Genomic DNA, 11,647 nt, shown 5'->3' on the forward strand with positions numbered 1-11,647 from the left:
CCGCCTTGTGATTCCGCGGGGCATCGTCGGTTTTCCACACGAAAAAGCAGATAGATCCACGCATGCAATGCAATGGACAAACCCATCAAGCTAGAATAGTAAAAAGGATGGGCAAAAGGATGCTCCACAAATCTGACAAGATCCAGGCATTTCAGCTAAGGTGGTAGAAACGAACTGCTGGCTGCTTGACACCTGGCACCAAACAAGGCTCTTAGATTCTCAAAAAAAATTCTTAGATTCTGCAAAGGCCCCAGATTAAAGCTGTGCATAGTGCATATGCCTGCATTACCGCCTTTTCCGAAAATCCTGAGGCACGCCCATGTGGCTGCCCAAATGCATATGCCCACCATGCATGATCCAGACGCAGACCAGACACCAATCGATCTGTATGTCTACTGGCTACATAGCTAGCTAGGCTTTGGAAGTTTGGAGGTGCATGGATGCACATGCACGCCATCTGTCCATTAACTAACATAACTAATCCCTAGCTCCTACCATCCCCTGTAGTAAGATTCATGCATCCGGACACCAACCAAAACTTAACTAATTCCAAGCTATAGGACTAGAATATGATCATCCAAAATCAATTTCGTTCTAAACTGATTTACTACCGGACTTCGGTAAGCAAATTAACCCGTACTTGTTAATGTTTAAGTAGCTAGCTAATCAATCAGCTTTCATTTCCATACATACTCTGGAAAGAGTGGACGATGATATTTGTGCTTAATTAGTGGTGGTGCAGTGCGTGCCGCCCACTCGTCGGAACAGAAGAAAATGTTGCACCCTACCTGCCCTGCTTTAGCCTAAAGCACGCAGCTTTAGTACTGGGATTAGCTAATGGTAGATCACACGTAGTGGCGGCACGTATGCTTACCTTTCGACTTTGGAGGCCATAAATAGTAGAGTAGGACTCGCATGCTTCCTTCATGTACAGTGCAACAGAGGATCGATCCAACCTGCTACTGGCTTCCTTGTTCTCGAAGGCTCCGCCGCTCTGCCATTTGCGTGCATGTTTTTAATGACTTGAGACTATCAAACACGACATGCAGTGGTTAGTTCATTGCATGCAATACTATTAATTAGCAAATAAACATTAATGTCTCTCGTTTTCCCATCTTCTTTGGTCACGGTGCATAGCCTAAGATGACTTACTCACCTAGACGGGGGGAGTAAAAAGAACTGGCCAGTTAGCTAGTTCATTCATTCCGTAATAAATTTGCACTTATATGCTCTAACTTGTCGTAGTTCTTTACTACTCCCTACGAAAAGAAATATAAAAACGTTTAGATCATTAAAATAGTGTTCTAAACGCTCTTATATTTGTTTACAGAGGGAGTATCTAACTTTGTGTATTACCTCCGTCCTAAGTTACTTGTCTTAGGTCTGTCTAGAAGATGAAGGGACTATAAACTATTCCAAATTTATAAAAATATACAGCGAGAAGAAATTCTTATAACTTTCTTGCGCATATATGCATGCATGCATGCATGCATGTTAGTGTCTTCTTCCATATTTAATTTATATGAGATTATAGAAGCTAATACTATGTTATTACGTCTTTGGAATTGGTTATTCCGCCTAGATGCGATCGGTCGATGCATGCATTATATACGGGTGATGATGGTGACCTGATGATCGAGCTTTGGTATATGCTGTTCCAGTGGCTGGCTGAGCTCATTCCATCTAGATGAGAATATCTACTTTTCTTTTTTGCATTGCATAGATCCATTGGTTATTAGTTAGTTAAAGCCAGAATATATACGTCGCCGTCTTTTCGTGGTCGACCCGTACCTTTCAGTGGACCTGGAATCAACTCGTTATCTTGCCCGACTATTATTGGCCAGCCAGTTTCTTCGACACGTATATGCATACGTATGCACATAAATTTAAAAAACTGATCAAAAATTAAGCCAGTTAACTAAGGTTAATATAGTAGTATTTGATGTTGTTGTTGTTGTTGTTGTTGATACGCAAAAATTAAGCCACCTCGCCAAAAAGAAATCAGAAAATTCATTAATTTGTGATCTGTTCATACCTAGGTCACCCCGCCTTAATTTGGTTGAACGTATATAGTATGACTTAGACAGGTGATACATCGATGAAGGCGTTAGATTTGGGCACTGCTCATGCCTTAGTGATTAAGGTTTAGAGGTAGCTAAGCTAGCTAGGTGTAGCTGGGGTAGGTTGGTATTGTCATTCGAAATTCCTCGGAAAGCCAAGCATGCATATGCACGTCGCTCTCCATCGATCTTCGTCGACCATTCCAAAGTTTTGCTTTCTACGCTGTGCTGACCAAAGTAAAAGATGGTCGATGCACTCTATTCTAGCTACGTAGCTAATTCCAAGGTCTAGTTTTCCACCAGAAATAAAGTAACTATTTTTCATGAAATTACCAAGTGGTAGATTAACCATGTGTAACCTACGGGCGTCATCCAGAAAGCCGTGTGTCCCCAAGATTTTCCAGGAAGAAGCTTCCAAAAAAAGGAAAAATTACAATATGGTCCTTGTCGATGTTTGCATATCGCCATGTCGATCGTCACCCAACATTGTTGTCTGCCCCGTCGGCGCAATCTGAATGAAGAGGGAGATCACCATGCCCAGATCCTAAGGAGCACCAACGCTACCGACGCTGGTTTCCTGGGCGAAAAAGCGGTCCATTGCATGCAATAGAACCAAAATGTTATGTCATGTCAACCGGAGATTATCGCGATGTCCTTGGATCCCAACACGGCCGCTCGTACGTGATATCATTGAAGAGGAGGAACATGACAATCAACCATCTTCCACACACACCCTGCTTCAAAATGCTCAAACCCTCTGTACAAGCTGCTATTGTCGCCATTCGAGGGGGCGACTACCACCAACCCTAGCATCATGAAATACCTCCATTGGCCTCCTAATGGCTTCAAAGAAAATGTCGTTGCTGCAACGGAACCAATGCCGAGTACAAAATCCGATGCCATGGTTCCAGATGTCGCCCCACCGAGCATGCTTAGGAACTGGGAAGTGGAGCACATTCTCAACTTCAAGGGCTCAATCAAAGGGAGAAGAGTTTTGAACCGGTATAGGGTCTCTGGAGCACGGCTAATCTATAATTACTACTTTGCTCCCAACCCAACTTTCCCCGATGAACCATGGTTTCGTCGATGGTTCTGTATGCGCAAACCATTGTTCTTGCATGTGGTGGAGGGAGTGGAGGCACACGATCCCCACTTCAAACTCACCAGGGATTGTTATGGACAACTATCATTCTCTGCTAAGCAGAAATGTATGGCTGCTCTGACGATGCTTGCACATGGTACCGCCGTCGATGTTGTTGGTGAGATGGTCCGAATGGGCGAGATCCCTTGCCTGAAGATCACTGTCAAGTTTGCCTGCGTCGTGGTGCGGGTTTTTGGACCAAAGTATCCGAGAGAACCGAATGTGCAGGATACAAAAAGGTTATTGGCTATTGGAAAGGCAAGGGGAATTATGGTATGCTCGGGTCCAATTGATTGCATGCATTGGCAATGGAAAAACTGCCCCAAAGGTTTGTGTAGGATGTGCCAAGGTCACACCAAAGAGGCCACCATCATATTGGAAACAGTGCCATTACATTACTTGTGGATTTGGCATGCATTCTTTGGAATTCCTGGTTCTCACAATGACATCAATGTGCTTCAGCGATCTTCCGTTTTTAGGAGACTTTGTAATGGGGAATTTCCATCCTACACTGTCAGCGGCCGCGCGACTACAACATGGGATACTATCTTGCCGATGGTATCTATACTCAATGGGCGACATTTGTGAACAGCACATCTGATCCCCAATGAAACAAACAAAGCAACTTTGCAACAATACAAGAGGCTACTAGGAAGGATGTGGATAGGGCATTTGAAGTGCTCCAAGCTCATTGGGAATTGTTCATGGAGCTGCAATGATGTGGGAATCAAAGACTTTGTGGCAGCTGATGACATGTTGCCATTGCACAATATGATAATCGAGGATGAGGGTGATGGGTAGCCCAAAACAATGATTTTGAGACGCCTAGACAACAAGTCCACATTCCCGTACAACAACATGAAGATCAGCTTATGAAATTTTCTGTATATGCATCAAAATCTTTGAGATCATCAGGCGCACGCTCAACTGCTTAGTGATCTTGTGAAGTATATGTGGGCCTACAATGAAAACCAAAAGGTTAATGTTTGAATTGTGAACTTAAAGTAAATTTTATGTTTGAACTGTGTTTTTTTGAACAGTCACAGGGGGGTAGAGGATCCCCCACCTGAATATATTACTCAAAGGCCCGTAGGGTGAGTTACATCAAGGATTACATCGAGAGGAGACATATAGGTGCCAAGAGACGGGCGCCCTACTAACGGGGTCCTTAAACCTGAAGGCCCTCCAAAGCGTAAAGTCTGAGATGATGTTACAGAGACTGTCTAGGGTGAGTCGAGCTCGTTGTGAAAGACACGAGAATTCCTGGAGTCTCACAACTTCGAGAGAATGGCAAGGAAGACGGTGGGCCAAATGTTGATGTCGAGACCAACCGACATAGGACTAGCCCAAACAAGGTCGATGGAGGGAGGGGCAGCAGCCCCAAGAGGCACCAGACCTATGCCGCGCATGGGCGAAGGATGGCGAGGTGCGTCGAGTCCTCCAGCGTGATGTTGCACCGGGGGCAGGCCGAATCCGAGGTGATGGTGTTGGGATGTAAGTTCGTCATCGTGCTCAACAATCACGATAGAGAAGCTAGCTGAAGATCTTGACCTTGATAGGTGCGTTGGAGCTCTAGATGTGCCCGGCGTTGAGAAGATCTCTTGGTCGGAGGAGAGCAGCGAGTAGGCGCGCCTCAAGGAGAGCGAGGAGCTGCGGGAACTTGTCGCTGGCACATCGTCGGTGATGACATCCTGCAACAAAGATAAAACAGACGCAAACTCTACAGAAGCAACACTGGTTAGGTGGTTCCATAGAGTAGCGAGTAAACCATTCTGCATGACATGAGAAACCAAGACAGAGGGTGAAGTGGAGTGGGAGAAGAGGGTATGGGTAAGTGCCTGCGAGTGTTGTGGAAAGAAGCCAAGCGTCGAGCCAGAAGAAGGTGGAGGTGCCATTTCCGGTACAGACAAATGGGATTTTGCAGATGTGAGGGGGGGTTGGTCGTTTATGATTCTGCAAAGGTAGGAGCAGTTGTGAGGCTTATTCGCGAAGTCAAGAGAGTAGTGTTGGAAGAATCAGTTGACCCCTGGTAGGTCTGGTTTTTGGAGAAGATTGAAGGCAAATTCATGAGGAGGCGGTTATTTTGGGGAAGTGGTTTTGGGGAAGTAGAAGTTTGAACTATGTATTTTTGCCACTAAAATATGTTATTTATGTGCGACATTGATGTGTTTGATTGATGTGCATGGATTTGCATCAATTTGAGAGTTTGGATTTGAGGTGTGTGGCTGCCACATATGAGGGGTGGCCCGGCTCCGTCCACGGACATGCCCGAGTGCGTGCACAGACGTATAGGGAACCGATTTTCCAAGTTTGGTTGTAGATGCTTTGAGTTCAAGTCACAACGTACACATTTTTTTTGTTGAATTTATAACCAACCGCTTTTGAAAAAAAAAACTGCCAACGATTAGAGGAAGGTGGGCGTGACTAGCGAACAGATGGAAAACAATGGAGGGAATCCCGGTAGCGGTGTGCGCCGGACTAGCAATTCGATCCATGGGCATTTCTGCAAGAATTAACCCATAAAATTACATGTCTCCATATATCCTGGTCGACCAATCTAGATATCAAGCACCGGCTAAAGTGAAATTCTACAAGACCGAAAGAAAAGAATCTCAAGTGCCGTGAGGTAATTAATTAATTAACGAATCAGAAGTCTCAGTCGAGCTAGCTGTGGTTCACAGCACGCAAACTACTACGTTGTTGTCAGAGTATTTAACCTTGTGACCATCGAGTGAAATAACTAAATAAATTATATGCAGCAAAAACATTTGGTACCTCGACGTCGAGATCGATCGACAACGCACCACCATCGGCACGACTTTTTTTTTAAAAGAAAAAAGCTCACCGTCAGTGGGCACTCGGTACCGAGGCGCGTGGGCCCACGCGGGACGCCCACGAGAAGGGAAAAAACGGAGGTGGGCCCAATGTGACAGCCCGCCACCGGCCGTCCGAAACGGGCTATAAATAGGGCCCTCCTACACTTGTCTCCCTCCCTTTTCCCTCTCCCGCCACTCGCACAGCACACTCCAGGTTACGCTGTGACGCTTCTGCCCCTGGCGAGCTGCCATGGCCCTCTCCGACGTCGACCTCGACTTCGAGGCCTTCCTCGCCTACCTCGGCTCCGGCCTGGACGAGGCGCCGCCGTCCGTGCCGGCCATGTCCTCGCCGGAGGAGGGCGTGCTGAGCCCCGCTGCCCCGTCCTCGCCGGATCTTCTTCTTCCCATGCTCGCGTCGTCGCCGGAGGAGGGCATGCTGCTGAGCCCCGCCGCCCCGTCGCCGCTGGAGGCGCCGCCCATGACCACGTCGTCGCCGGAGGAGGGCACGTCGTCGGGATCCGCGGGGACCGTCGCCGCCGCCGGACCAGACGACGGCGACAGGGAGCGGAGGCTCCGCCGCAAGGTGTCCAACCGCGAGTCGGCGCGCCGGTCACGCGCGCGCAAGCAGCGGCACCTCGAGGAGCAGCGCGCCGCGGCCGCCACGCTCCAGGCCGGGAACCGGCACCTCGCCGAGAAGCTCCGGGCGGCCAGGGCGCGCGCGGGGCTCGTCGCGCTCGCCAACGCCCGCCTCCGCGCCCAGAGCCAGGCCCTGAGCCGCCGCCTCGACGCCGCGCGCCAGGCCCTCGCCCTCAGGCAGCTCTACGCCGCCGCGTCGGCCTCCGGCGGCGCCCTGGACATGCAGGCGCTCGCCTCGCTGATCCGGTAGCAAAGCGCATGGCACGGCGCGGGCGCACGCACGAGAAGATGTTTTTTGACCTGCTGCAACATCGATCGAACGAACGAACGGACGACGAACGTACGACGGACGGGCTGCTATTAATCACAACCCATAAGAAGCTAGCACTATGCATGCATGATCCTTGATGATATATAAAAGCAAGAAATTGTGGATGGAAAATGGCACCAAAAAAACGTACCTACTTGCTGCTTGATCGATGCTGCTGCTGCTCGAACATCGCCGATTTCTGCGCTCCCTCTGATCGGAAATGGACGGCCAGGATCGGTCCAGCGAGCAGGAGATGCTCTTCGACTCCCTCCGCTGGATCTCAATTATTGTTGTCTCTGTGATTTAGTACCTAGTGCTGCAGCTTTGCTACATATCTGTTGGCTGATTACTGGATGGATGTATCCATCGATCGTCTCTGTGTCCTTCTTATTCCTCATGTTTGGCACCTGTCACCCTCATGCATGTCTCTCTAAATATATATAATTTTCTTGGTCACCGGCCGAAAGTTGGTGGAGGAGTTGCACATATGCTTGTCCTCATTGTCTCATCATTCTTCTCTCCCCTCCCTCCCTTTGTGACACTCTCTCTCATAGAGAGAGAAAGTGTGTGTATGTATGAAAGTGATGCACCATATATTAATTTTGTTGAGTATCGATCGATTCCCTTCTCCTATGGGTACATACGCCCATGGCGGCTTTATATATGCTCATCTATATATGTCTGTTTCCGGAGGTGGTGGTGGCGGGTCGTCGTCGAAAGCAAAGACCGCAAGGTAGTCATTGCGGTTTACGTCTCCTTTTTTCGGGAAATCATTTTACGTCTCTAGTGTCTTTGACGAACCATGGTCTCTTTTGTGTTGCTTTTCCAAGCTGATTTTGGTGATGGCACTTTCGCCACTCTTTCACGAAAGAATGTTGTGGAATGATGCATGATGTGAAACAGTAATTACACCAGCCATAAGATAGAAAAACCTTTACAAACCTCTTTTTCTTCTAGAGAAATCGGTTTACGTATCTCTAGAGCCTTTGCGAACCGCCGTCTCTTTTGTGTGGTTGTTTCCGAGATGATTCCGTTGATGGCATTTTCGCCACCTTTTCCGGAACATTAGCCATAAGAAAAACCTAGTACAGTTGCTTACTGTTTTCACGATTGCTATTTGACAGTTGTTTGGAAACGATTCTAGTGTCGGTAGTCTTATGGAGGCAGTGGCGTAGCTAGGGGGTGGCCAGGGTGGTCAATGGACCACCCTGGGGGACCACCCTGGAATTTCCCCATAGCTTGTATATATAGTGTAGTAAAAAATATTTCTTTGAAAATAAATAAATTTATGTAAATATTTCTATTGATGGACCACCCTGGCTTATTGCGCTGGCTATGCCAATGGAGGGACGAAGATGGGGGGTAGATTGCCGAGCCGCATACAAGGAGGTTGCGGCGTCCCTAGTGTGGGATAGCCAAGAATGACCCGAGCCCGCAACAACACGGCTAGCCGCGATATCGCAGGTAGAGGCACACAGACAGTTAACGGTTCGGGGTCAAGGATGGGCTACCAGGGGAAGATGAGTTAGGAAGGTGGCCGGGACGGCGATGACAGGACAGAGGGGGCAACTTGGGCAAGGCTGTGTGGCGAGATGGCACGAGGCACATGGAAGAAAAAGAAAAGCACACATGCTCAAAAATCGACTGCTAGTTCAACAAAATTAAGGTAATTTCCATATAGTTGCCCCCTTTTATAGATTTTTACTAACTGAAAGTTGGTGGACAATTGCATATATGCTTGTCCTGATTGTCTCATCATTCTTCTCTCCCTCCCCTTTGTGATATTGAGAGATAGAGAAAGTGTGTATGTGAAAGCGATGCACCATAATTTTGTCGAGTGTCGACACTTCCTGTCATACACACACATGGCGGCCTTATATATGTGCATGTTTATCTTTTTTGATGATGGTAAATACGCGCGCGCAAAAACAAACATCTCTATGAATGCATGACGAGTTGTCATCGAGACATCGTCGAAACCGAAAAAGAACGAGGTAACCACACAGTTTACGTCTCTCGAGTGTCTTTACGAACCACGGTCTCTTTTGTGTTTTTTCTTGGAGCTCGCTTTTGCTTATGGCACTTTCACCGCATTTTCTGAGAAAGAACATTGTGGTTGTATAGCTTTATTGACGGTGAAACAGTAATTACCACGTCCCCAAGAAAAGTCAATACGCCTGGTTATTGTCTCTCCAGAATCGTGCCGCCCGGCTTTGCAACTTAAAATTTAACCTTCACTGTGAAAAAAAAAATCAAATGAAAAATTCTACTAACCGTGTCCGCATCTACGAATTTTGTCCAGGGAGAAAAGGCCTTCTAGAAGGGCCTCTCTCTTCGGCCCACAAACGAACTCGTGCTGTAAGGCCCTGGCGGGCTATGCGCGGCCCAGGTTACAGATAGCGTGTATTTGCTCTTGTTCACAGTTCATTTTTATTTTTATTTTTTTTAGGATATTGTTCACAGTTCCTCTTCTTCTTTCACCTCGCCTTAGTTGGAGGCTTCTGTAACCTCAAGGTCAAAGTAAATAAGAAAAAAGATGCCTGAATTGAATCCATGGCGGCCTTGCTCGCTCATCTCCGCACATGAATCATCATTTTAAAAGCACCAGCTTGCCACCCCTTGAGCAAACAACATCGCCATCAGATCAAAAATCTCACCTTGTTTCTTCCTAGCAGTGTTTTTTATTCATCTTCCCGCCATTTCAGCGGATTGCACCACGCACGCATGACTCCTCCACCTTTCCACCACTCCTCGGCGACCACCTACACCTACCAAGAGAAGAGAGTCAGTGGGACGACCTTCTTTACTGTTCACAACAGGTCTCTCTGTCTCTAGAACACACACTTTTTGTCAGTGAGGCCCCTTACGACAGTGGTAATTACAGCGGCAGTGCCCTACCACTGCTTTGCTTTTCAGGAAGGAGAGGGAGAAGGAGAGGAGGAGACATGTCGAGCTTTGCAACAGGATCAGTCGCCGTCCACAGCCCCGCCATGCATGTCGATGGATTGTCCATAGTCCGTGAGAGCTAGTGCTCAGCCGCTACAAGTTCAGAAGCGCACCTGACAGAGGTGAGCTGAGCTGAGTTCTCCTGGCACTTGCAGGAGCTAGCTAGCGTTGCACCCACCTCTCTGTCTCTATTCTGTTTCTACCTGCTTCCATGGTCGGCGGCAGGAGGCTCTCGGAGCTGCTCCGGGAGCAGCACGAGCCGTTCCTCCTCCTTCAAGGAGAGCCCTGCTGCTCCTCCGTCCAAGACAGGGGCGCCAGGGCTTCTTGGCGTAGGGCCATGAGGAGGGCGCTGCCGCGGTGGCGCTGGGCCGGCCTTGCCGCCGGATGCTTCCCCTGCACCGCCCGCCGCAAGCGCGAGAGCTTCCGCCCTCTGCCGCGCGCGGGCCACGCGTGCTGCAACGACGATGCTGTGGCTACGGAATCCGACGGCGGCGACGGCGCGAGGCGGCTCAGCCCGGTGTCCGTCCTGGACGTGCTGCGCTGCTCCGACGAGGAGGAGGAGGCGTCGTCGTCGCCCACGCTTAGCCACTGTAAGCACTACACTACTCTGCTTCTGACGTCACCGTTCCAAGGAGAATTCTCCTCTGCTTGGTTTCATGCTCTGCTTCTTGATAAATACAGCAGGGGAGGAGGAAGACAACGACGAGAAGCCATCGTGGACGCCAGCTGGGAGCTCGCCGCCACCACCCGACCCGCTCACCGACGAGAAGGAGGAGTGGAGGAAGGTGGTTTCGTCGTGGGAGCGGATCGCGGGGGACATCGCAAGGGTCCCGGCGCTTGCGGAGCTGGACCTTTCAAGCTCCATGTCGGCGAGGGAGTGGGAGTGGCACGGGGAGTCGGAGGCAGAGCGGGTGGGCGCGAGCGTGGAGGCCATCATCTTCGAGGAGATGAGCGCGGAGGCCGTGCGCGACATGGTCGATCGAGCTATAGCGAGTCGGAGCGCTCCTAGTCCAAGCTAGCTTTGCAACTGGCTCAACGAGATTTCTACCATTTCTGGGTTCAGTTGGTATAAACAGTACTCTACGTAGTATAATACTTGTAGTGTACTAAGTATAGCTAGGAGCAGACTCTGGTTGCAGTTGCAGTTGTACTACAGGGCAGTGGTATCCGATGCAAAAATGTATATGACTCGAGAAGAAAAGAAAAAGAAAAATCTCTGGAGATATTTTACATTTTCTACTACACTAGAGTTTAGACATGCTGCTGGAGATGCTCTTACAAGTATATATGCAATGAAATTGGCTAATGTCCAAGACTGATTTCCGAACTCTGTATACGCATGACAAAATATCATCCAACATCACTCAGTACACTGGATGTTAGAGCATCTCTAGCCGTTCCGCACCCCCGGGCTCGAAATAGCGTCTCCTGGGGCGGCTGCCGGCGCTTTTCTGCCCGCGGCGGTTCCCAACCACCGTCCCAGGTCGACCGCCAGACGCCGTTTTTTGAAATGAAGTTTGGCTAAAATTAGACCGAAAAGACACGAATTCAACGGGTTTCATTCATATTCGGCAGTTTTCATTCATATTTGTACATAATAAAAAAGCCATAATAAAAACGTAAAAGAAAAAACTACGCCGTCGCCGCTGTCGTCGTCTCCTGCACGCCGCCACCGCCGTCTTTGCTGCACTCCTGACATGCGTCGCCGATGCGGGCGGGGTTGATCGGCCCACGAGGG

The 11,647-nt window shown here is 49.0% G+C and overlaps 2 protein-coding genes across 2 annotated transcripts; both read left to right on the forward strand.

The window, feature by feature from the left end:
• Positions 1-6,203: 6,203 nt before the first annotated feature.
• LOC119307029 (ocs element-binding factor 1-like) lies at positions 6,204-7,474 on the forward strand. Its single transcript, XM_037583108.1, has one exon. It carries the CDS (start codon positions 6,268-6,270, stop codon positions 6,901-6,903), a length of 636 nt encoding a protein of 211 aa, XP_037439005.1. The 5' UTR covers positions 6,204-6,267; the 3' UTR covers positions 6,904-7,474.
• Positions 7,475-9,800: 2,326 nt separating this feature from the next.
• Positions 9,801-11,126, forward strand: LOC119305001. The gene is made up of 2 exons (XM_037581645.1): positions 9,801-10,499; positions 10,591-11,126. Exons 1-2 carry the CDS (start codon positions 10,121-10,123, stop codon positions 10,926-10,928), a joined length of 717 nt encoding a protein of 238 aa, XP_037437542.1. The 5' UTR covers positions 9,801-10,120; the 3' UTR covers positions 10,929-11,126.
• Positions 11,127-11,647: the final 521 nt, after the last annotated feature.

The sequence above is a fragment of the Triticum dicoccoides genome, chromosome 5B, assembly GCF_002162155.2.
Source record: "Triticum dicoccoides isolate Atlit2015 ecotype Zavitan chromosome 5B, WEW_v2.0, whole genome shotgun sequence".
Classification (NCBI taxonomy): Eukaryota; Viridiplantae; Streptophyta; class Magnoliopsida; order Poales; family Poaceae; genus Triticum; species Triticum dicoccoides.

Bases quoted from the DNA above. Each gene is read 5' to 3' on its own strand.
- LOC119307029 (XM_037583108.1), top strand. From the start codon at position 6,268: ATGGCCCTCTCCGACGTCGACCTCGACTTCGAGGCCTTCCTCGCCTAC.
- LOC119305001 (XM_037581645.1), top strand. From the start codon at position 10,121: ATGGTCGGCGGCAGGAGGCTCTCGGAGCTGCTCCGGGAGCAGCACGAG. The intron at 10,500-10,590 runs GTAAGCACTACA...TGATAAATACAG, and splicing joins GTCGCCCACGCTTAGCCACT to CAGGGGAGGAGGAAGACAAC.